This window comes from Molothrus aeneus, chromosome 1 (genome assembly GCF_037042795.1).
Source record: "Molothrus aeneus isolate 106 chromosome 1, BPBGC_Maene_1.0, whole genome shotgun sequence".
NCBI lineage: Eukaryota > Metazoa > Chordata > Aves > Passeriformes > Icteridae > Molothrus > Molothrus aeneus.
In genome coordinates, this window is record NC_089646.1 from 45,646,290 (window position 1) to 45,672,779 (window position 26,490).

General features: G+C 35.8%; 1 protein-coding gene across 1 annotated transcript in view; it reads left to right on the plus strand.

Moving 5' to 3' along the window:
• The window catches only part of ULK4 (unc-51 like kinase 4), a 215,026-nt gene that overhangs the window by 129,905 nt on the left and 58,631 nt on the right, over positions 1-26,490 (plus strand). Inside the window, exons 33-34 of the mRNA XM_066556214.1 lie at positions 17,962-18,128; positions 21,418-21,516. Of these exons, the coding sequence (XP_066412311.1) occupies positions 17,962-18,128; positions 21,418-21,516 (266 nt within the window). The remainder of the gene's footprint in view (positions 1-17,961; positions 18,129-21,417; positions 21,517-26,490) is intronic.

A 26,490-nucleotide genomic window follows, 5' to 3' on the forward strand; every position in this document is an offset into this window, starting at 1 on the left:
GTGAAATTCTTATACTCAAGTACAATTAACAGATGTATAAACCTTTTATTTTGCTTTCAGTTCAGTCTCTTTGTTGCTTTTTTTCTTTACTTGTGATTTTTTGGGGAGTTTTGGTTTGTTTTTCACATAGTTTGTACAAATTAAAACCAGAAAAAGTTGAATCGTTGTCTAGTTAGCAGTGCTTTCCAACCCTGAGTATGGTGTATCCATGGGTAGTATTCAAAGGAAAGAAATGTCTTCATTCTAACTGTTGCATCATTTTGTTTATAGGAAGAGTTTGAGTATCATTGTGGATTGATATACATGATTGTAGAGAAATGTCTTTGAAAGACTTTAATTGCTTTGCAAGGATGTTCATGCTGAAGAAATGAACAAAACATCTTGTTAGAAAATAGATCTTATAGGCTGCAGTGGATAACTTCTGATAGTCTGTATTTATTCCTGTGCAGCTATTTATTCCTGATAATGCATCAAATTTATTATGTTTATATAAAAAGCTATTTTCAGCATGTTTCAAAAGTAATTCCAAGTTTCCACTGTTATTCAAGGCTAATCTAGTAAACTGTTTTCAGCCCAGTATTGCTTATGAGTGAGTTTACATTTTTAGCTTTTCTGAATCCCATTATACTCCATAAATGAGTCACCAATTTTTTTTATGATGGTTGTGTAAAGAGATGATTTATATAAAAAGTTCAATACAGTCATGTTGAATTGAATTGCCTTTCCCAGACTGCACCGCTGTGATCTTGTGTTTGGCTACCATACTGAAGTAACTACCACTAGCAGAGTACAAGCAGAGATGTTTATCTGAATGTTAAAAACAAGTTTCCATTATATGATAGAGAAAATCCTAAACTATATGTCTTAATGATGTTGAATTTCAAAAACTAAAATAAAAAGGGTGTTATAAGGTTTAGTGCAATAAAAATAGTCTTTGAGTTGTGTGAAAATGTGACCACTATTAGTAGTACGTGGCTTTTTAAGCAGTTTGTGTAAAACCTGGAATTCCTAAGGACCTTTGGTGGAAGTGTAGAATGTCAGCTACAGCAGGTCATAATATTCAATATCATACTAAGAAAGCATGCTAGGTGCTTAAAGCAGGGACAGTTATTAAAAAGAACAGATCTGCAATAAAGTTTGTAGTCAGATGATCATAACTCATTTGCACCTCATGAAAGAAAGATCAGCTTTCGTGCTGAAGTATCCTTATTCATCTTGTGGTCCACTGCTTTGACTTTTAGTCAAATGTCAAGGGATTAACTAGATTTCAGATGTCTTTGTGTATTGTATTGTTAAAGTCTGTTAAATACCTGCATATCCAAGAAATGACACTCATGAGACCAACATCCAATTTCAACCTTTTTCTTGAAAAACAAAGGAAAAAAAAGTCTTTTAAATACACAGATCTTTACAAAGTAATAGTTATTACTACCATAATGATGACTATGAATTCTGAGCTCTCTAGATAGACCCCAAACATTTCTAACTTACCTAAACCTTAGGAGGATATTCTTCTACCTTTCATTTCCTCAGAGATAATTTGATTTCAGCTTCAGTCTCCAGAAGACGTTTGATCATGGTGCCCATAGCACACTTGTAAAGAACAGTTTGTTGCTTCTTAGCCAGCTCTTGTCACATGCTACATTCACCAGTATTCATGAAATTAGACAATAGACTGCAGTAAGTTGATAACCCAGATCTTTCTCCCTGCTGCATCCACCTATGCAGTAGTCTGAACTACAATGCAACACTGAGAAGGCATTGGTGTGTCATTACATGTGACTTGGATTTTAGGGGTAAAATGGAGTTTTTGGAGTAGCTGACTTCAAGTCGCATCATTTTCTTCCAGGGTGGGAGAATTTAACTAACTCTTAAGGTGATAATCAAGAAGAGGAACATGGATTAGTCATACAGAAGTCTGCTTGCAAGGAAAAGGCAGTACTTAAAAACTTCTGCAGAATACATTGCTTAAAGTAATATGCCCTTTAAAAAAAAAGGCAACAACAAATAACACCAACAGACTTGGTCTGTGAAGAAATCAGATACACATTCAGCCTGATTCTGAAGTAATTTACTAATTCCTTATAGCTTCTGTTTTTTCTTAGGAGTCTCCTGCAGAAGTTTTACATGATACAATATAGAAGTATTGTACGTACACAGTTTGTGGTAACTGTGAGTGGGGCTGTGGCCAAGCCTCATCCCCAATGGGCTACAGCTGTGTAGGTCAGGTGAGCAGCATTGACAGCAATGAGCCATGGTGTGCCCAGGTGCACTGACCAACCACCAAAGGGAGCAGAGGGCACACAGGTGCAATGCATGAAAGATAATGGTATAAAAGGTTCTGCTGAAGAATAAGAAAGAGCAAATGTGTGCAGTGTTCTGAAGTGAAGTGATGTTACTCTGTATGGGCAGATGCTTGCAGCCTTCTGATATGGTATGGTGTTACTCTGGTTGAATGCTTAAAGCCTGCTGAAGTTGTATGGTGATGCTCTGTGTATTGTGGCTGTCTCAACTGTGACAAGTGCTACAACAAAGTATTTGTTTAGTGCCTGAGATAGAAAAGGTGTTTTATGGTAGTGCTTTATATCTGCTTGCTGTAAAACTTAGTTCACATGCAATTTATTGTGATTTTGAATAGAGAGATTGACAGGGAGAATAAATCAGGGAAATCAGTAAGAGTGAGAACCTAAAAGCATTTTTTCTGTGTTTATTCAGTGTTTAGAAACAAAATGCTCTTAATTAAATCAATGTAAGATAAGAAATCATTTTAAAATAGAAAAAATAAATGTTTCATCTTGTCTGAGTAGTTCCAGTAGTACACCTTGCAGCCTCTGCCATGCAGGATGTAAGCCTTTCACACCTCCTTGCCAGTACTGTATTGGTTAGTTCAGCTCATGAGTACAGAAGTGTCTCTGTGAACATCTAAAAATAGTACTCCTGTGTTATGTGTCTTGTGTTCATTTGAGTTACAGTTTATATGAGAATTCAATGGGGGCTGAGCCTGAAGAAGTTTCTTCTGTGATGTTATGAAGCTCAGAATGCTTTTTAGCAGTATTAAGACATATTTTTCTGACCTAAAATGCCAATCACTCAGATGGAAGTGTGTAACATCACATGGGTAAACTTAGAAGCCTAGTATCAGAAAAGATACGTGGGAATCATGTCAAAATAGCATGGTTGTAGTGAAGTCTTTGAGGGGAAAAAAAAAAAAAACCTGTGCCATCCTGTGATATTCATCAATGCAGCCATCTGAAAAGGATGAAAATAGAAATTGTAATTGCTGTGAGGAACACTTGTGCCATTCAAGCAGAACCAAGCCTGTTGTTGTTGAGAGTCATACCCATAAGGTACAAAATGTCACAGCATGCTTGCTAGAACTTCAAAGGATAAAATAAGTGAGTAAGGGCTCAACAAGTTGTTACATCTTGTCTCTCTAGTGCTGTACTGTAAGAGAACTGGCATTTCTATGGCTGGGGTAGGTGTCCTGATGCTTTCTATACCTGTGACCAGCCAAGCAGATCATCTTGCAGCATAGCTGCCTGCTTGAGCTACCTAAGATGTCTCCTTTTATCACCTAATTGATGAAAAAGAACAGAATAATGACAAAAAATATTCAAAGTCCTGGAATTCCAATATATTCTTGTCTGAGAGGCTTTATGCAGACATCTGATTTTACAACTGATCAGCTTAGTTTAATGGTGGGAGGTTAGTTCAATAAATATATCAATGTCAAAGCCTAGCCTGTCTTTAAATTTCTGAGATGCCAACCATAATAGACATTTTCTGTACCTCTCCAACACCTAGACAAATTTAAGATTTAAGGTTTTGACTGAGTGAATACTCTGATACTACTTGGAGGCAGAAACCTAAATGGAGAAAGTAAAATTTTTTGTTAAAATGAAAGGCATAAATTTCCCATCAGGTTGAGGTTGTAGGTATCCAAAGGTTTCCTGATAACAAACTCAGGACTATAAATCAGGAAAGTCTTCAAAGTCTTATGCTCCTTCTCACCTACTTAGTCATGAAAATGACCTTTTTTTTACCTCCTCTTTAGAGACTGGTCTTTGCATTCTTACTCTATGTGCTGCTTTTCCTGCAGTTTGATTCAGTCATTGTCATTTGACATTATGCTAGTATTCCCATGAACTGCAGTTGAAATAATATGTATTAGCACTAGTGGATTGGGTCAGTTTGAGGAAAAATTAATAACTAGGTAGGCATGTACCTATCATATTAACTACCGGTTAAATATTGATGATGCAAACTATTTGTTAAAGAAAATAAATTAAGTCTAATTATGATGATATCCTTGTATATCTTGTCAGATATAATTAGTAAGCTGAAAGCTCATTTTAGGACATGAAATTAAAAATTTAATTGTATATTTGAAAATAGACATATTTTAAATACAGTATTACTACAGCCATAGGTTGTAGAGCTATCACATATGTTCTATTCTAGCAGTTAGAACAGTCTCAGTATGAAAGCAATGTACCACTGCCAATTTGAGGTAAGTGTAAAGTCACAAAAGTACAAAGTACTATACACAAAATTAAACTACATCAATCATTCTGTCATACATCAGATGCAATTGTATCATCCTATTGAAAGAAGTTCTTTTTGGCAGAACCAGATCTATCTAGTGGACAGATAAATGAAATCTGAGGTTTTTCACTGCTTTGAAGAATGGTTTGGGGTTTTTATTTGTTTTGTTTTAAATGTCTTCAGTGGTTGTCACAGCTCCTATGCAGCCAGATGTTTTTGTTTTCTAAGTTATTTTCAGGAAAGCTACGTACTGAATAGGGATGTTTAAGCCATTTGTGGACAACTAACTTGAAAATAATTTCCTCTTTAAATCAGAAAGGGAATTACATCATAATGGATAAACTGAAGTTACATATATTTTTAAAGCCTTTTGAAATTCCCAATTTTTACGCAAATATAATGCAGTAGCCTATATTACTTGAGACTTTTCCTGTAATGTTCTTCCTCTTCCACCTAAATATTTTTTATTTTTCAGACTTTTGCCTAAAATATTGTTTAGATATAATCTTTTTAGGATGATGCTTTCTTTTGCTCTTCAGGATCCAATTTTATAATATTGTTTAGCTTAGCTTTTCCAAACGTTTTAAGTTACATTTTAATGGACATTTTATATTCAATAACTCATTTCTATAGTTAAATTTCTTTTGAAGTCTTTACATATGGATTTTATACTGTGTTAAGGTAGTATATATTCAGGTGAGTGTGTTCTCATACAAGTTATTTAGATAAGTTACCACTCTCCAACTGGTAGATTTTTCCTGTGGCATTTGATCAATACCTTGTAAATCTGAGAGGGTAACTAATTTTGTGTGTAGTTACACATGATCGTTTACATTTTATAGCAATGTATCTGCATGTGGTCAGTTTTTGTAAGTCAGCTGGTGGGAGAACCTGTTTGAGGTGCCGTTGAAACCTTCAGCTGAGGACAGAGGTTATTTAAACTGCTGTGACAAAAATGTAGATGTCTACCTAATGATGCTATTTATTTTTTAAATAAAATGCATTGCATAAATGTAATCCAAACTTGCTTATCCATCCTTTAAAAAAATTTTATCTTAGTTTAAGCTTTTTCCTAATTGAACCAAGATGGTATTTATGTAAGATGGGTTTATAAAGACAAATCTTTCAGCAAAGGCATTTGTTTGAGGACATGTCATGGGTTTCTGATCTGAGCTTTAAGCAAATCAGTTTTACTTTTCTCTTAAAGAGGCCCTCACTTGATAAACATTGGGGAGTTTTGTTTTGTAAATAAGGTTTAAATGTTTCCATAGATGTCTCCATGTTGTTAGAAGATATTGCATCAGCTGGTTGTTCCTTTGTTTTGGTTGAGGAAAGTGTTTCCCTTTGAATTTTTCAGATCAAGGGGAGAAGAAATAGGATAATTATGTAAAGTCTGAAGCTGTCTTCTGTCTTTTAAGAGAATAGAAAAACTGGGAAGATTTTTTTCCCCTCTACCACCCACCTTTGAAAAAGATAAGAAACTTCTTGTTCACCTTCATTCATCCAGTTTCAACTTGTTTAATCTTTCCTGAGGGCCGTTCTTTCCTTACTTATCGTATTTCAGATTGCTTTGTCAAAAATCTCCAATCCCCATTCCACTGAGTCGTGGAAAAAATCCAGTAAAGTCTTGTTAATGGATTTATTCACATTTTTAAAAGATCATATTTCCAAGCTAACATGTCCATATTGTGACATAAAGTTTTTATCCGATGATGTATCCATGAAATACAACTTATTTCCCTGGATGACAGCAGAACTAATGCTACTATATGTATTATGTAAAGACTGAAAGAACAGTGAAATTATCCATGATGGCTGAACAGGCTTTCCAATACATATTATTGCTGAATAAGCACAGACAGATATCATGTATTTTGATCCCATCATTCAACCCAGAATGACGTGAATTGTGGGTTTATGCCATTATTTATCTCACTAGAAGAAAAAGGCTCAAACTGTTACTTTGCGTTTTCTTCTGAAATTACATTGAATGTCGCTAAGAGAACGTGTCATTCAAACAGCAACGCTGAAAGATTAATTTAGAGGTAGTATTTTGTCTATATTGTGAGGAAAAGTCATAAGCAAGATAAGGAAAAGGAAGACAGAATACCCAAAGGAACAGAATTTCAAGGCAGGTTTACAGGTTTAGACAGAAGACATAGGAAGAACAGCATTGCTTACAGGGTTTTGCTTGCCTAGGCTATGGGTCAGGCAGTCACTGAGACCAAGTCTGTGCATTATGGGATCAGTCTCTGGAGAGCCCAGTCTGGGCTGAGTGCAAGAACTGATTGCAGGGCTCTGTTGTGCCCTCAGAAAGAAAATCTGTGTTCATGAAAGGTGTGCATGCAGTGCTACAGCAACACATCCAGAAAGCCTAAAATGACAACTCCTGGCAGTAACTTCCTCATTTGGTTCCATGGACCTGGCCAGTATGGGTGCTCCCTGTGACATCCAGGATCCCAGGCTGAATTGTAGTCACTCTCCCAGTTCGGTGCAGTATTCTAGCAGGCCAAATTGTACAAAATGTTTGAACTCTACGTACCCTGAAATTGCTTGTCCTGGAAATTTAACTACATATACCTCTTATTTCTGGTGTTTACTTGCTGCAGCTTCTCTCCAGTTCCTGCATGATTTGTTGACAGTCTAGTTCCAGAGAGTCCTCCAGTTTTCCTAACAGAGCTGCATTTACTTGATGTAAATCCAGATACACTAGGTACAGGCTTTATTTTGTCTAGCCTACTTCGTAAGTCCCTGTCCCTAAAAATACAGGGCTTATGCATTAAGGGTAGTCAGTTCTTTCTTTCTAAAAATGTTGATGAACAAAGGCAAAGGACAAGCTAGTTTGAACACAGGAGAGAAAATTTTGAACATGTCTCATCTATTTACTGGTAGGAACTGAATATTGCTTCCTTCTAGAAAAGTGTGCAGTCCTGTAATGAAACACATTGGGCATCCCTATATCTGTTTGACATGCTGTCTCTCTGAAACAGAAGTTTTTATTCACATAAAGTGTATTAAATGTGCCATGATACCACCATCTATTACAATCCTGAATCCTAGATGGGAAGCAGTGACCTGTTTTGAATTTGTTGCAGAATATATCGTCTTAGAAAATGCTGTGGATATTACTTCATTGTTTCAAGCTACAGTTAAATTTTATCATCCTTAATGTTTGTCTCTTCACTTGTGATAACATGGAGGGGAGAAACAGAGAAACATGAGTCCTTCATTGCAAGCTCCCCTTTTCTCCCCACCCCCATTATGTTGTCAAGCTGAATTTCTTTGTCTGAACTTGCTTTCTAGAATCAGTGGTCTGGGCATAAGCAGGCTGAAAGAAAAATATAGGCATGTAGTGAGATGGAGGTGCATAGTGGTACTGTCCAGGGCACATAAGAAGTGAAACGTGAAGCACAACCTGGGGCAGGATGGTGAAGGCTCCTTGTGTTGGAGCAGGTTGGTAAACCTGCTGTGATTGTGTAAGTACATTAATCCCTAAAAAACACCTGTGCCCAGTAGAGCAGGCATGGTAAAGGAAAAGATATTGTCATGGTTTAGCCATGGCTGGTGACTGAGCACCACACAGCCACTCAATCAGCTCTCCCCCAGTGAGGGAACAGAATTGTAGGCATAAAAAAGTGAGAAAAAACTTGTGGGTAAAAAATAGTTTAATAGTATAGGCATAAAAGTAGTTTAATAGTTAAAAAGCTCTCATAAGAAGAATTTAAAAAATTCTAAGGAAAAGGGAGAAAAAAAACCCAAACCATGGAGAGAAAAATAAATGCGAGAAGGACAAGTGATACAAATGAAAACAACTGCTCAACACCAACTAAACAATGCCCAGACATCCTGGAGCAGCATCCACCCTGCCAACCTCTCCTCCTCAGTTCTGTTGCTGAGCATGATGACAAATGGTGTGGAATATGCCTCTGGTCAGCTGTGTCGCCCCCCAGCTTCTGTGCCCCTCCAACCTGTTTGTTAATGGGTGGGGTGAGGAGTAGAAAAGGCCTCCACTCTAGGTGCTGCTCAACTATAACCAAAATATCCCTGTGTTTTCAGCACTGTATTCAGCACAAAACCAAACCAGAGCCCCATGTGGGCTAATGTGAAGAAATTTAACTCTACCCAAGTCAAAACCAGTGCAGGTACTAAACCAGTACTTGCATATGAAGTTTCAACTGCTATTCTGTTGCACATCTTCACAAGACACACGCTGAGATCCTGGCTGCCTAAATCACCTTTCTCTGTGGCCATCTCTCTCACTGTAGTTTTATCAATGTTCTTAACCTCATTTTCACTTGTGAAGAAATTTGTTGCCCTCAAACAAACCAGTGTCCAGATTCTCAATTAAAGCATCGCGTTAGCACAGGATTCATTTTGGTTTGTTGCTGGGGAGGGCAGTATAGTTCACTGTTTTTGTTTTACAGCTGGGTGGTTTGGATCAAGACAGCCTAATAGGCCAAACCATTCTGTGTGATCTCCTTCCAGAGTTTTTGCGGAAGTTTTGCCAGGAGTCTGAGCCAGTCCGTTAACATATGGACACAGGCTTCGCTACTCCCAGCAACAGCTACCCACATAAAAAAGGGTTATCCACCACACAGTGTCATTACAGCCATGTTCCCATTGTCTGGATCCTCTTGAAATAGGGGAAAGAGGTATGGAGCACAGAATCAAACGTGCAGGCTTGCAGTGCTTTCAGAGCCAAGACTGCCTCCTACAGTTCTTTCAGAGCCTCTTGATTGCTGAGCTCTTGTACCAGCTGACCTAATTCAATGTAATCTTTTGAAGTTGAGATAGATGGGATCAGGTAGCTGTGCTGACAGAAGATGAAGGATCTATTGACCTAGGTTATACTTATATCAAATATTAGGTAGGGCACTATAGCTAGCATATAGCCAGCAGCAGCATGATCACAGTGTGATGGGTTCCAGCTCAAAGATCCTAGTGGTAAGGTTGAAAATCATGGATAGGTCAGAGTAGAAAAAGCATACTATGCAAACAATACAAGACATGTATCTGAGCCAGTTAACAAGAAGGATAGCATAATCTGAAGTGCATAGTCAGTGGTTGGATTTTAGAGATTTAATCAGGTGTGTCATTATCGGTATGGTCATATGGTAGCAAATAAAGGGGTCTGCTGGTCAAAGTTATCCCAACACTTATTTGGAAAACAGTTGATGTAAAAGAGTAGGCTTAAGGCAAATGTAATTTGGGGCTACAAAATATAATCTGGTCATAAGGGCTAAAGCAGATGTGCTATCATGTAACATCCTGACCTCTGTTTAAGCCTTTTGATCATTTAAGTGCAAATACATGAAGGCCACCTTGGACAGTTGCAATTACTAGTTGTCTGTTTTCATTTCTGTTGAAAATGTAATTGATCAATAACACAGAATGTAACAGGAAACTGTGGCATAGATCCAATTCTGTTGTAATAACCAGCAGCAAATTCCATTTGGGGGATAGTCTAGTCTTTGCTCTTGTTCTTTGGTGCAGTTGTAAGAACAGTAAAAGACTCACTTAAAAATCTAAGTACTTCTACTCTATGTTTTCATCTTATGGCAGACTGATGTAAATAGTCCAATAAGAATATAAATAAGTGCTTAATATCTTTTCTTACAGAGCGTGACTTTTCAATAGAGAAATGTGTAGAGCTTTAACCCTTATCCTTTACTGAGTACATGTGGGAACAGTATTCAACCATGGGTTATTTCGGCAACTTAGAACTAAAAACTTGAGAGAATTTTCTGAAGCCAAGGTTCATTGGTCCTTATCACTCCCAGCCCAGGCCCTCATGAAGGCCAAACTAGAGCAATTAAAGCTGTTGAGTGCTGTCAGTTTGTGACAACAGTTTAGGGTTCTATCTGTATTCTGAAGCTGTTCACATCTGGTCTGTATGGGTTTTGTTAAAAAGACAGCTCTCTAAGTTTGAATTCGGTCTCTCAAGGATTTTGGTAAAAGAGAAAGTTGATGTCAAAGCAGAAGTGTGTTAAGATATTTGAAAGAGATAAACAGGGTTTAAGCTTGTGTGACAGGAAGTCTATTATTAAAATAGAAATATCTTTAGAAGAGTTTCTAGTTCTAAATTAAGCCCAGGATATAAATTCCTCTGTATTTTATCACATGGTAATTGTTGCAGACATGATCTTTCAGAGCAGTAACTCAAAAGTCTTTACTGAATCTTAACTGACTTCAAATCTTGCTGAATGCACAGCATTCCTAATTTTACACAAATAACACATTTAATTTAGTGAAGAACTTTGCCTAGCTTTTGCCATTAATTTTAGGACCTCATGCTATCTTTGTTTTTCTAAAAAATAGACACTATATATAAACTCCCAATGTGCAAGCAGAAATTCTTCCATGTAGGTGTGAAGCAGCAACTGCTAATATCTCAGACTGGCTTTAAACGAGGTTTTAAAGGCTGTTGTCTTTCAAAGAGTAAAGTGTCCTGTTAGATAGTCTTGTTCCTTATGCAGATAATTAAAACCTGCTGTTTGGAAAATCTTCTAAGCATCATCTACCTTCTGTCTGACAAAACCAGGGGACCTTACTTTAGTTGACACCTTGTAGGAATGGAATAGGGTGTATTGGGTTTTGACTTGAAGTACATCATGCTGTAGAATTGCTGTGATTTATAAAATGAACCACAAGCTCTAATGTATCTCTGACATGTGGGAAGATATCTAACTGAAAAGTTGCTATAAAGTTTGCTTAATAATGACAAAATGACAGTCAATCCAAACAACATAATTTCATCTTACTGAAGTCTTGGTTTATTTAATTTTTAGTATTTTATGATGCAAGGTTGTGCTTGCAAATACTGCACAATTGACAAATTAAACTGTAGCAACAAAAATACTTAAATCCACACGAAAAGAATGCAAGTTAGGTGTTTAATATATGCACAGTTGGTGACAGAAATATTTTAAATGTATGCCCTGGGAAGCCACCGTATTACCTACTCCTCTTTTCCTCCCTAGATTTCCCAACTAAAAGGGTCATTTGGGTGTGTGAATTTACTTCAGGCAAACCTGGGTATCAGCAGCATGGCATCCAAACAAATCAAAATTGTCTGTTCACATAGGACACTCTTAATGTCTTATCAACTCTGTAAATAGATTCCCTGAATATTATTACAGTCTATAGTTACGTAGTAGTTACTCATAAAAATTGTAGAAAATATTTATATCTGTTCTGTTGTAACTAGAAAACATTTGAATGTTTTTATATTATTTTCCAAGGGAAGGTACTTTCTGATCTTTCATTCCATCCCTGTTGAACAAGTTCATGTTCAATGAATTTTACTTCTAGGAATGAGGACTATCTTGGTAAGTCTTGACTAGAACAAAGCCCCCCACCTTCAGAACTTTGGGGCTATGTACCCATATGTGCTGTGAACTGAATTTCAAACATCTTGGATACTTTTTCTGAATGAATTATTTAATGGTTGAGTCAATCTGACACAAAAACCTGAATTCAATTGAAATTTCGTCACAGATGGGAAACTCCTTTTTTTCTTTTTCCCTTTTTCTTTTTTATTTTTTCATTTTCAAAAGCAGCAACAAATCAGGAACTCTCGAGGAATCAGTGATTATACTTTCAGAAATACTCTTCCTCTGTGTATGTCATTCTAACCCTGTCTTTTCACAGAGAGCAACCACACTCCAGCCTAGTTTAACTAATTTCTTATATTCTATTATTTTTATATTGCCCAGTAAAGCATATTCAGCAGTACGTGATTCTATTATTTCTAAATTGTTCAAGTTACATTTTCACTATCCTTTTTTACACTCAGATACTTATGAGAGAATCCCCCTGGTTTTCTATCTTTTAGTTGGCTAATCTATACACCTGTTGGTCTTAATCAACTCCGTGTTTGATTCATAGATTCAATTATAGAAAAAAACAGAATTCTGTGTTGGTGGGGTTCTCGTAGGTTCAGAAGAGTTTGACTCCCTGGGGAATCTCCAATTGTGCAGTCTTTTTTCACAAGAGAAAGTTTCCACCTCTAAACTGCCTTCTAACAATAGCAGGTAAACACTGCCAGTCCCGGAAAAATTAGAGTTATGTTGTGCTTTGACTTGAAGCAGAATCATATTGCTTCTGAGAATGTCAGGTCTTTATTCCTCTCAGGCAGTCATACTCAAGATAACATAGAACTTCCCAGTCTGCTTTTGACCAAGCTGTAGTGAAGGTGATAACTGGCTTTTCTTCCCTGGTTGTCATAATCCTTTCCACATCTATTTTCTTGTGTGTGAGGGAAGGACTGCCTGCTTGGGCACCATTGGTGAATGCCCTACATTCTATGTGTGTAGAAAAAGCTGAGCCACTCTTCCCACAAAGGGAAGCTCTGGAGAGCCTTGACCGCTTCAATATGATAAATTCAAATTTTGTCCCTTAAACCTAATGATTCTTTCTTCAGTCATAAAATGTCCAGTCATTCTACCAGGGCTAGGAATAGACTGGCCAAAAAGAGTCTATTTTGCAAATAGACCATTTGTAAAATTTTCTTCTTTAGATACTATTCATTTTTAAGATCAGAATATAAAATAATTTTCAGGGCAGGAGCCATGCAATTGATCTGCTCAACAGCCAAATAATTGTTTTTCCACTTGATGTAACATTCATTACTCACCAAATTTTGAAAACATTGGTGATCTAATTTTCTATTCTAGCTTATTCTTACCTCAATACTATTATAGTGGTAACACAAATAGTTCCTAAAACATAAACAGTGACAAATAATAACATTAAAAGCAATGAACCTTTTTTAAAAATGCCATTACCCTAAAAATACCATTTGCTTTATGTCCCCTATTTTTAGTTCTTCAAAACAAGAAAACTTAGGTAGTAAGGCTGTGATGCAAAGAATGCAAACTAAGTCCTAGATTTATGTAGGTAAATAAGGTTTTATGAAGAGTCTTTGTCATCATGGAGTATCTTAACTGCTTAGGTATGTTCACTCATTCCTGTGTGAAAGAATCAATCCTGTGTTTCTACTTAGCAATATTTTCGAGTTTCAGCATTAAAATTTAAAATATTATAAAATATGGTTTCTATTTAATCTGTCAATATTGTTGGTCCACTCTGTAAATAAAATAAGGAAGAAAGGTCTAATGCATGTACATTTGGTAATATCCCTGGGGAGTCAGTTGTGTAGGTGTGGTACTAATGGAAAAAGAGGCACTCCAGAGAGCAATGTGCAGAGAGGAACAAAGAGAAAGCTTTTTGCTGGACTGAGGGTTTTGCTGCTGGCTGCTTGGCTGCACGGTAGCATTGTTCGGAGGAAGTGCACCTGCTCTAACGTTTTCTTCAGCTGGAAGCTGACAGGTTTGTTGAATGCTCTAATTGCTGGTAGGCATGAAAGGATTGCCTAGAAGATTGCTTCCTAGGCTGTGCTTTGATGTTTCATATGATTTGGAAGTGAAGATTTCTTTTCCTTTATCCGTCTTACTAATAGGTGGGAATAAAAAAATCTCCTTTCAGCTTTCATTCCAAAGGTATCATGGTGCATTCAGTGTGATTAGCTGTATCATGGGCCAAAAGACTCCTTTTATCTTTTGAAAGGTGTGTAAAACACAAGCATAGTCATCACAGTCCACATTCATAAAGCACTATTAGCTACATGTTCAATTCATTGCAGGGGTCTCTGGGCAGGAGAAATAGTCTGCTGTGAACACTAGGTTTGTCAAGTGCTATAAATTCATGGCTAGAAATTTTGGATACAATCCTTTTAATACGTATTATAAATTTTGGACCACAGTTAGAAAAGGTTCTTTGTATAATTCCAATTATGTTAATTTTTAAACACAATAATTCTAATACAATATGCAAGTTTCACCTTATTTTTCAGCAAAATTTGAATAGCAGAGAACTGCAGAGGCTTGATAGTTTCAATGTCCTCCTTTTACAGATGACATGACTAATGCCCTATGAAGTCTTTTACTAAATTCAGATTATAACTAAAGCTACAAACAGTACAGTGTGATATATTTTGTTTGCAGAAATATGCAAATTAATAGAGTAACCAAAAAAACTCTGGTTAAATTATAAGATTTTATTTAGTTCTCTTGCTAGGAAATACCTAGCTGAAATAAATTATAGTGCATTATTTTCACCCATGTAAACTGTCATTGACTGCTTTCTCTTGAGAGGGTGAGCTATTGCCAACATACTTGGAAGCACCAGAATACTTGATTGCAGGTTGCTTGTCCAGGTAGAACAACCTTCCTCAACTGGATTTAAGTCTCCTCTATGATACAGATTTTGTATTCAGATCCATCACTTGTGAAGTTTGGGAGTGCATGAAGTGTGGGCCTTTTCAATCAGAGCCTATTTCACTTTCCAATCAAGAGTTGAGAATTTATGCATAAGAAACCTATGTCTGGTATATATGACTCTGAAATATAGTGTCTGAAATTTTTAAAGATGCATACTGGTTGAGGCTTTATTTAGGAAATTGTCATTCTTTAATCTGTTGTAAAATTTGGGAGAAAACCTTCAAGGTATCTTCTGAAACTTTGAGGTATGTATATGATTTTTGTATTATGATTTACTGAGTTATGAATTCAATTTCCTTTTTATAAAATTGTATTTTTTTTCAAATTATCTGTTTTGCAATTCAATGTTTTGAATGCTGAAACACGTCTGTCTTGATCTTTAGAGCTGCCTTTTGAGCAAACTGGTTACAGTGCCAGTGGTCAAGGCATTAGACTTCTATGGAGTTTTGTCATGGTCACTGTAAATTATAACAGCTTCCCAAATTTCTCTTCTGAGCACAAAGTGTGTGTATTTTGTTTTGTGGTGTAAGCAAAGAGTATATTTATATGTCTACAACTGTGACCTCTAATTTTCATTTTCTGACATGATGAAGTATTTTTAAGAGTATGCCTGGACCTTTATTTACTTGGCCAAGAGGTCAGTCTTTTGCTTTTGTCTGTGGAACCAAGTGTTTATCAGGTTCCTGTATGAATCACACAGCACATTAGGTGTACCAGTGTTTGGTTCTAGACATCTTTATAATAAAGTTTGGATGTGCTAAATTTTCCAAAAGTATTTTAAGTTCAAGACATTTTTTCCCCACAAAATTTTCAAATTTGACTTACATATCTTTGTACATATAGTTCTGTGTGAGCATGTATCTACCTAAATGAAATTCATTAGTTCTGATGTTTTAGTTAACTAGGAGGTAAACACAAATATCTCAGGTGTTTGGAGGCAGGGATGCTAATACACATACCCTTAGAATATAAGTACTTCAAGAAAATAAAATCTAGGTGATTATATTATTCATATCTCAATGGATGGGGAGAAGATTGAGTGTTTGCTTCCCCTCCTTATTCACCAAACAACAGAAATGAGTCAGTTCTGACACTCAGGCTGGTACAGCCAAGGGAATAAGCAAGTGGTTCTGTTCAAAGCTGAAAGTGAAAGGATTGCAGATTACAGTCATGGATCCTGGTATTTGGTTCACTACTAGTCAATCCCATTGTTCACTCCCTAGACAACCCTATTAGGTTGTGACTACTGCCTGAAAAATTCTTAGTGATGATCCATCCATGCAATGCAATGCCTGCTTATGAAAGTGGCCTTCTCAGCAATCATCTCCAAGTCACTGTCCTATGGGTTATTTGTAAGCCATCTGGAAAGAATGGGATGACTCATTCATTTTGATGTGGCTATGGGGTTTGTGGCCATAGACAGAGAGAAACAATGTGTACTTGGTCATATCCCTGCAGGCAATTTTTCAGACTTTACTTTCATAAGGACCAAGTCTTACTGGACTGTTTCTTTAGGTTTATTCTGATTTAGTCTATTGAAAATAGTCATGGACTAACCACAAGTTTTGTGTGGGGTAGACATGTTTTTTTTTCTTCTTTGTGGGTATTGGTGACATCACTTAAATGTGTCATTGTCAGATGCACGCTGATTTTTGTATGAGGTGTTCAGAAATGCAGCAGAAATTTGACTCTAAAAAAGGAGAAGGAAATTAATATGTGAGATTGGAATTATTTCATTTTGAGAGCTTGGTTTATTTAGACAAAATTTCAGGAAGTTCAAAGCTTGTCCTGAATAAACTGTTGTGAAAGTCCAATAAACTGTTGTAAAAGAATAATGCTAGTAATCATAAAACTACCGAAGATGTGAGATAGAAGCAGAGTAAGAATCTTAATGACCTAGAACCATAACTGTATTCTAAATGAAATGTATTTAATTTCCTGAGGAAAGTATTAACAGTGAGGAATAGGAGAAGAAAATATTTTGTAGGAAGTTTGTTAATTGATAGAGTATCTTTCAAAGATAAAATAGTTCAAATCCCCAAAAATTTGACTGTTCTCCAAAACTGAATGCTGAAGCACAAAATATGTTCTACAGTGTCTCATATAAATCATGTGTTGATGTTTGTAGAAATATATACAATGACCTTTGAAAAGATAACTTGTATAAGAACACTTTTTACTTCATTGAAATCAGTGAGGTCCTTTTTTGATGCCATGGAGACTAGAAGCTAATATACTGATACACTGCAGTGTTACTAGATATGTGCAGCCAAATGAATGGCAAGTTTAAAAGATGGTTTGCAAAGATATTATGGTTTTGTTAAGAAACAAAGTATGTTTCATTGCTTATGAAAATCTGAAAGACATGGAGTAAGATCACACCTAATGAACTCAATCACTTTGTATTTGAAAGTAAGAAAGATTCTGAATTGAATCAATATTGTCTTGAATTGGATTATATTTTTCTGCTATGTCAATTGATTTGTGGTTAGGCAAGCTACAGGGGCTGATGCTATTGAATTCTAAAGGAGCTTAAAAAAACTCCTTCAAAACAAGGAGATATTTTCAGGAAAGTTTTTACTACCATCAGTAAAACAAATCTTAATAACATTTTAATGTTGTATGCAGTATTGCATTTATAATGCTCTTCTGAATATATTCTTTGTGAAGCACAGCACTGTTTAATTCTATAATTAAAGCATATGGGTCAGTTCTAGTATACAGACCGGTGGAGAAACTTTAGGCTCAGTTAAGAAGCTCTGGGTTACATCTTGAAGTGTCACTTTGTAACAGCCTGTAGAAATTGCTAAATTCTTCTGAGTAGGGTTTTTGTGAAAGAGACTTGTGACCATGCTACAGAAAAGTTTAGGATTCAAAGTAGGTTTTAATTTAATGAATCCATGCAGTTAGCAAATTTGATTGTATCTATTTTACTCTCTTTATGAGCCAGTCCAAACAAAATAGGAGAGGAGGTAATTATAGTAATGGAGAAAAAGAGGAAATGTAATAAATATTCATAAAGTATGTAAAATTTGTTTTTGTCATAATCTATTTTGTCTAGGTCACCTTCCACATTGTTCTTGTCCTGATAGCCTATTTATTTTTTCTCTTTCTTTTTTCCTTACTTTCTACATAGGACTGACTCATCGCGTCTGTAATCTCCTAACAGAAGCTGTGGCCCTGTACTTGGAGGCAGATGATAAAAGAAACACCAAGACAGCAAATGTGCTGCTAGGGTCCTTACTTGACATTTTGCAATACATGCTGACATATACAGCAAACATTGTGCGCCAGACTTTGCAGGTATGGGATTTACTCATGGGAACTTGACTGTTTTAAACAATTTTTTAGATAACTTCCTATTATCCTTAATAACAGGACTCCTGCTATTCTGATTTTATGCAACTTTTAGTGTAGTGAAAACTCAATTTGTTTTCCAAGTTACTGTTTGAATCACTGCAAGTCATGGCATTGGTGGGACTTCCTACTCCAACAATGACATCCTCCTCCTTAAAAATGGAGCACAAAATAGAGTTCAAAGAAATTTCACATAACTCTCATAGTAGCATATGATGGAAAAGCATCCATAATTTTTGGACATGATATAAATCTATCAAATATTACTTTACTTTTTAGATCATCTGCCAAATTTTGAAGTTAATCAAGTGGAAGTGATTTCTGTATTTACACTGCAAACAACACGTACTCTTCATGTTAGGTTTTTAATGTTCTTGGTATTATTCACTGAAGAACAGATATTTGTCAGATGAAATATCTCTAAAGGACAGAGATTCAAAAGATTGCAGACTGGTTGTAATACCTTGCAAGATATGGCTTCTTTAATTCCCAGAGTCCCTCTTCTGTGGGTTGGTTGGTTTTGTTTTTTTTTTGTTTTGGCTCTGTATTTTTTGGTTTGCAGGGTTTTGTGGTTGGGGAATTGGGTTTTTATGGGGATGGTTTATTAAGTAGTCTTAATGTAAAGAGTTGCTGTTGAAAATTGAGCTTTTTTCTTCTTTCTACATTGATTTACACAAGCAGCTATGTTATCAACCGCATTTCACTGCGAGGGTTTTGGTTTGGTTTAGATGTGTGATGGAACAATATCTTGTCTTTTTTAAGTCCTCTATTAGCAGGTTCTGTAATGATATTTTCATCTAAGAATCACTTCATAGATCAAATTTTGTAGGCTAATTGCTTGTTGTCATATTTTTGGCATCACTCCGTGCAATCATAAATAGCTGAATTCTGTACTTATGCTCCATACAGCAGTGGTGAGGCAAATTATTCTGGAGGACACATGAAGAGAAAGGATCTTGCACATGAATTGGTAATATCAAATTGATGGGTTTTATTTAGATTTAAAATTAAATCTGTTTGTTCAAAGCCAAATTCCGTTCTGGCTTTACTTGAATACAACAGTTGATTGATGCATTGAAACTCCAGCTCCAGTTTTGTTTATCTCTCATCACAGTAGTCTGCTTTGCTCTTAAAGTCTAATGAGTAACAAGGAGCAGCTGCAAAATCGAGTTTTGAAGCACAGGTCTATTCTGTGTCCATATATTAATTTTACAGTGATGTTTCGTGTCCTGACACTACTCATCACAAGATCCCTGAGAGCTCTACATAAGTACACATACTGTATTGAATGGTGGCCATTAGTTATTGACTGCATAGTTTTCCACTATTCACGTGTCATTAAATGCATCACAAATATTATTCTTGGACTGTTTTTATAGAGATGTTTTGAGTAAGATACCATTTAAATCAGAACTTGTAAAACAGAATCAAATCTTCTTGTATTATCCATTTCTGAGGCTTAAGTTGTCTTTTACAGATGGTAGTACCTTCACTTGAATCCTTTTTATTTTACTATTTTATGTGTAAACTGATAACCTTATCCAGCTGCATAGGCAATACTTATCATCACTTTTCCATTGCACTAAAGTACTTCATGCTGGATGGTGCTGATAATTGTATCCAGGTTCAGGATAAGAGTTCACTCTTTGTGGTCCAAGTACTTTCATATTAATTTGCATGTCTGTTTTGGAGACATTTTGTCATATGTCCCAGAGGTGATCCACATTAGCTGAAAAGAATTTGAAATTTTAATTTTATATATTTGCTCTATTTTGTGACTCTGGCACAGGCTGTGGATGCCCCAGCTCTGGCAGTGTTCAAAGCTAGGGTAGATAAGACCAGGAGCAACATGGTCTGGTGAGATGTGTCCCCTCGTGGGGGCGCATCTGGGTGTGACTAGATGATCATTAAGGTCCATTTGAACCCTTTAACATTCTGTGATTATATGATTCTACAACTTAAAGTAGGTTTAACAATGGTATAGTGTGTATCCTTCATAAAAATATGTAATTTCTTTAGTGCTGTTGTTCATTCTCTTTCTGGAGACACTAATATATTCTGTACTTATGCTCCATACAGCATAAGTACAGAATATATATTAGTGGAGACACTAATATATATAAGTTAAAGAAAGTAGTCAAAGATTCCTGATGGAAGGTGTCTTTGGTACTAATGAGAAAAAGCTGTTTTAAATTTTGCTGAATGAAGGTGGCTTACTTCCCTTTCTTCATTAGTATAAACATTCCATTTTTTGTCTTCTCTGCACTTTTTGTCCTTCTTGAACTTCAGCATTCCAGGTCATTGTGGTGAGTCTCAGAGACGGTCATACCAATGTGACTTATTGCCTGGAGAAACAGCTTTTCAGTTCTCTTTTATTTAGAAATCCTTTCCAGAAGAAAGGCATTATCCTTTCAACTCATAAGTATCAACAGTGGAGTTTGAGCAGTAGTGGCACCTGTCTCAGGGAACTTGTTCCCCTGTTCACTTAACCAAATGAAAACCTCCAAGTGTTACACTTGGACAGTGATTTTTAGGATTGAACTATAAATGAAACACAATACAAATTATTCTTAAATATGTTCATTAGACAAAATGTTTATTTTTTCTCTAGCAGATTGACTGTATAGGATCATGGTTCAAAGCTGGTGGAAGGTAATGACATTAAATGAAAAAATCCTGCAAGCCGACCTTTCAGGAGCCCTGGGGTCATAAATAGCACTGCCTAGGATAGTAGTATGTCTTGATGATTTCAGGATGACAGTGGTCAGGATTACAAGTAGTAACAAATCTTATTACTTGAAAACTTTATTATTCCTATTTCAGAAATGATTTAAATTATAATATATTGTGAATATTTCAGGATACACAGAGTAAGGCAGGCAGGCAAAATTGGACAATATTGCTGAGAATCCTAAATTTTCAGTCACCTTGATTATCTTGGTTTGAGGGGTCTTTTGCAGGTACATTTTATTGCATTTTGCTGAAGCAATGTCATGCAGGTCAGTATATTCAGCCTGTACAGAATAGCACGACAGCATGGGTCCCTTTGCTTTGTGCTTATTGTCACAGAGGGACCATAACTGCTCATTGGGAGCCCAGGAATTCTTAACTAGAAATGATGCATAAGTTCTCTTCAAAGTTCCATTCACACTTGGACCACTTAATGGACCTAATTTGTTCTTCATAACAGAACAATCACCAGGGTTGCTTTTCATTTCTTTTCTCTCTTGTTAAGGCACAGAAATCTGGGGCAGGAGGAGACACGCAGGCTGCCGAAGACCTTCTGCTTATCAATAAACCCCTGACGGACCTGATTAGCCAGCTTATTCAACTGGTGAGAGTTTGCTTGTTTGTAACCTTATGGAATGTTGCTGAAGTTGGAATTATGCAATTGAATTGAACATATTAGAGCTCTCTTTACTAGTTTTTAATTGTTTACAAGCTCCCACCTAGTACTCTAGCACTTTGTAAGTTACAGTCACAGTGACTTGCAGGTTACCAGTGATGTCAAAGTCTGTTCGTCCAGAGCATAGAAGTGGGATGGGGGGCAGACTGCAGATTCTCAGTTTGGATACATACATATGTATATATATAGCCAACATTCGTCCTTCAAAATGGAATAGTCACCACTGCATAGGGGAAGGATGGCATTCAAAATTTGAATCTAGTAGTACTACTTCCTTTAGAGAAGTCAGTAAAAGCAAAATTGGTTTGTAGAGAGTGATGCATTTTAATATTATTTTCTAGGGTTTGAGCCTTCTGAGTTTTCTCAAGGGTTTTATTTCAACATTATCCTGAAGGATTTATGAGTGGGAGTGGTCCCTGTGATCTGTAAACATCTTTGAAGTGTGTCTGTTTAAAGGCAGTCCTTTCCAGGGTTTACTAAATGTACAGCACTGCATTGAAATCTCCGCAGAGGGCCGCATTATGCCCTAATGCATCCCATCAGCTCAACCTCTGTCATACAGAGATCTATATTTACTCTGTGTGTAATGGTTTGTAGTAGAGGAATGCTTCTTGAGCTGGACAGTGCTTTTAGAGGCTGCATGAGCCTGTAAGTCAACATAAAGCCATTAAAATGGTACGTGGAAATTTCAGTGTATCACGGTATCCTTTCCAGGATATTTCACTTAGAGGTGTTTCAGATTCACTGTGTTCTCTCTTCCAGACCCTTTTTTTTTTTTTTTTTTCATTTAAATAGAGGATTTCAGGGTTTTTGTGATATCAGTACTGCAATCCTTCTATTATCTTTAGCACTGCCTGTCATCTATTTTAGGGAAGTGTGTGATTCCTTTTTTATTAATTTTTGGCATTATACTTGGTGCCAAGTCCTCCTTTGATGGATTTATTTAAACCAGCTATTGACAAAGGCTTTTTGGAAATGTTCTCTGAATGACCTGAAACAAAGGGACTGAATTTCAACTATTTAATATTTCATCTTTATAAATTCTTTTAATTTATTTATTATTGATTTTTTAAAACTGCTATGTATGATAAATACCATGAAATGAAGAAATGCAAATATTCATTTAAAATGAAACTAGTAATAATTTTAAATTATATTAACTTTTTAAAGAACAGAAAATTAGAGGCCAAGCTTTAACTCAGCCTATACCACCTGGAAGTCTTGTATAAGTTTTTAATTAAAGGATAGGATAATTGTATAGTTAGCATGTACTGATTAGATTGTGACTTGTCTTTGTATTTCAGAAGCATGGCTGTAAATTACCAGTAGGTTTTGCTTTGTTCTGTACTTCTGCAGATTCTGTTTTTTTTCAAATGCTTATTTTAAATCTTCTGATTTTAACATACAGGTAAAAGATAATGACCACCACTTCCACTTCTTCAGATAGACAGACACATACATACGTGCATACATACATATTGGATCTGTGGAAGTTATTTCAGCTAGATTTGTTAAATTTGATTTTTCAAATATTTTTTCCCACTGCTCTATTAAACATTTCCTGTTAAGCTTGGAAGAGTTTGAGCAATGGAATAATCATTTTAGTATTTAGGAATCACTTGTTTGAAATGGTTTATGCTCTAATCTCTTTAAATAGAAATAGATTATTTGTGAAGTCTAGAGCATGTCTCAAGATATGTGTGCTCCCTACTCCTCAAAATGCCTCAGGCCTACCTAAACTGAAATTCTGTGAAGCTGCCAGTGGTTGTTCTCTGTATTCACTGAGCTGTGTGGGAACATAACCCCTTATTGCTGTTTTGAGGCATTCAGTTCTTTGTGAACTTGATTTTCTGGAGATAATGGAGAACTTATATTTTGAACTAAAAATGACTTTAAAATATTGAGTTAAAATTATTTTCTCTGCTTTGCTATTTCTGCCTATCTTAGCTTATTTATAGTTTCTTATAGTCACTTACATAGTTTCCTAGTCACATTGTTTCCTAGTTCCTAGTTTCCTAGACACATTGTTTTCCCTTACTGAAATGTGTATCCCTCAAGTAGATTATTATTCTGCGTCTCATTTACTTGTCTTTTTATTTTGCTCAAGTTCTATATGTTTTTATTTCTCAATAATCCCTCAAAAAATCAATGTGAGTAAAACTTCAAAATGTCAAAAACTTTGAATCAATTTTTCCCTTGTGTGGTTGTTATTTAGTCTGTCACTAAAGGCATAACAAAGCAACTTCTGGAAGCCTAGATTGCATTTAAATGAAACTTCAGCCATTTAACAGTGCAAAAGAATAAATAATTACAAACTATGTCAGGAAACTCTGCAAAAATGGAGAATTCAGTATTTAATCCCAAAATCATTATGACCATAATTGATCAATAAGAGGAAAAAAATTGAGCATTTAGTCTTCTCCTTGGCAGTTTTGTGTTTAAAAGTTAATTACACTTAGCTTTGTTGGGTAATGTTTCTTTGCTTAACGTAAATTTAATTTGAATATTATTCTGAAACCTGCAGCAATTGTAGAGCATACGCAACACCTTCTAATTTTTGATGTGCCCATTATACTGAAAAAATTACTTTTGAAATCACTTCAGTGTGGATTTTCACAAAGTTTCAGAAACCATGCCAGAACCTATAAAAAGGAATTTTGTTTTCTGTAGGTCCTAGATTCAGTTCCTAGGTGTAGATCTTCCAGTCATTTCTGGAGCCTACTAGACTCTGGGAGAGAACTTTTTTTGACTTCTGATGGGAGGCTTCCCCATATAATATTACCAGGAAAATTTCTACTTGATTACCATGCTCTGTGTTACCATTGAACATCCAGTTAGTCATGTCCAAATGTGAAGAGGACAAATATGAAGCCTCACAAATATGAAGCACATGGATGATTGAGATGGTCTTTTTTAGGTATTTTTTGTCTCTGTATTGCACTGATGGCAAGGCTGTGCCCAGACTTCATTTTCAGAGTGCATGAAGTTATTTGCTAATGAGTAAAGAAAATAACTGCAAAAGAATGATTACTGGAAAATTTTATTTCACATGTGTTTCTCTAGGAATACAGACTGTTTTGTGGTCAGAGTGGAGAATCATATGTTTATATGCTATATTTGAAGTATTCTCTTATACAGAGCTATCCTAAAAACCAAAAACTCCTAACAAACACACCAGAGGAAAGAAGAAAATGTTGTTACATGCACAGAATTTCAGAATGGGGATTTAGTTTCTCAACAATTAGCCTAGATTAAAATTAAGTGAATATATAAATATTTTTCCCTTAGGCAGGAGAATGCTGTGAAGTAAAAATATAATTTTTTTAAAATTTAAAACTGTGCCTATTTACTAATAAGAATAGCATAGTAAAGCTAGCAGATCAATAATGATGTTTTGCTTTTACATTTTGTAAAATGTTTGCAAAATCATCTTCCCTATAGATCCCCGTGGTGCTTCCTTTACAGAATGTTCTGTAATCGCATTAGTGACCTAATGAATATCTATCTCTTATTGTAATAAACTCTCTATGTGTATAACCTCATTAATGCACAGAAATAGTGTTCCCTCAGGGTAATCTAGGCAGTTTCATTGTAGCTCTAAAATTAGACACTGTAACAATTCCAACGGTGTGAAAACTGCCACTTCAGCTCAAATGATCACACGTTTCTTGCAGTGGTTTGCAATTCATGAACACACTGCGACTCAGTTTAAAATGATGGAATTTTTGAGAACAGACTGCAGAAATATAGATGTGCAACGACAGGAAACTTCCTTCTCTTTACCACATTAACTCTAAAATACACAGAGCAGGTTCCATCTAGAAAGGAAAAGAAAACAGAACTTTGTGTTATAAGCTTGTTTATCAGAAGTTATAACGTGTCCATAAAAATTAAGCAAAGAGTAATACACTGCTTTCATTGCACAGAAGTCTTGTCATGAGGTATTATTTTAAAGTAAGTGAAAAATAGATCTACAGTTTTCAGTTAGAGAATGGCAGAATTTATGACCTTAGCTCTTCAGTAATTTATTTTAAGGTGCTGCATTCTCTTCAAGCTATGTACTAGCCAAGAAGATTAACAGCAGCAAAAGAAGTACTGGTGACTTTTCTACCTTGCTGAAGGGCTGAATCCATAATCCCCTCTAAGGCTGAGAAAGGAAAAGGAAACTTCATGTAATTATGAAATATTAAGGGGCAGATACTCTTTTGAAGTGTTAGAATTGGTTTCTTCATGGGTTTCTACTCTCCTGAAAGAACGAAAACTATAAATGCATTTCAAGCAAATGTACTTCATACCAAATTGGATTGTTCTGATGAGAAAAATAATCAGAATGCTGTTCCATCTAATTAGGAGATGAACCATCCATCTATTTTAATTGTTAAACAACATGATTATGTTTTTCCTGTTCTTATTAAACATGAGATACTTACTTGAAATCTGGATTTTCATTCTTGATTTTCTGTCTTTACAGATATTTATTATATTTTCAGCCATTGCTTTTGTTTTAGAATGTTCTTCAGATCCCCTACTCTTTATAACCAGTACTAACACTGACTGGCAGCCAGTGCTAAATTTCAGGTTACCAGCTTACAACTTTTGACATCTAAATCACTACTTGTCAGAAGTGAAATGGCAAAATGGTGAGAGTTACAGAGAAAAATGCTGATGTGGACATACTTAAATAGGGACATTGCTGAGAGTTCCTCTTCCACCTTAATTATTGATGACTGTAGGCCAATGATTCTCATTCCCTTCAGAGTAAATATGGCCTGTCCTATTCCAAGCTTGTTTTTCTCTTCATACAACACCAGTACTGCTATTGTTTTGCCCTGAGTTTTCCCAGGGTAACAGCAACTTGCTCCCCAAAGTCTAGTTAATACCAAAGCTCAAAGGGACTCTGGG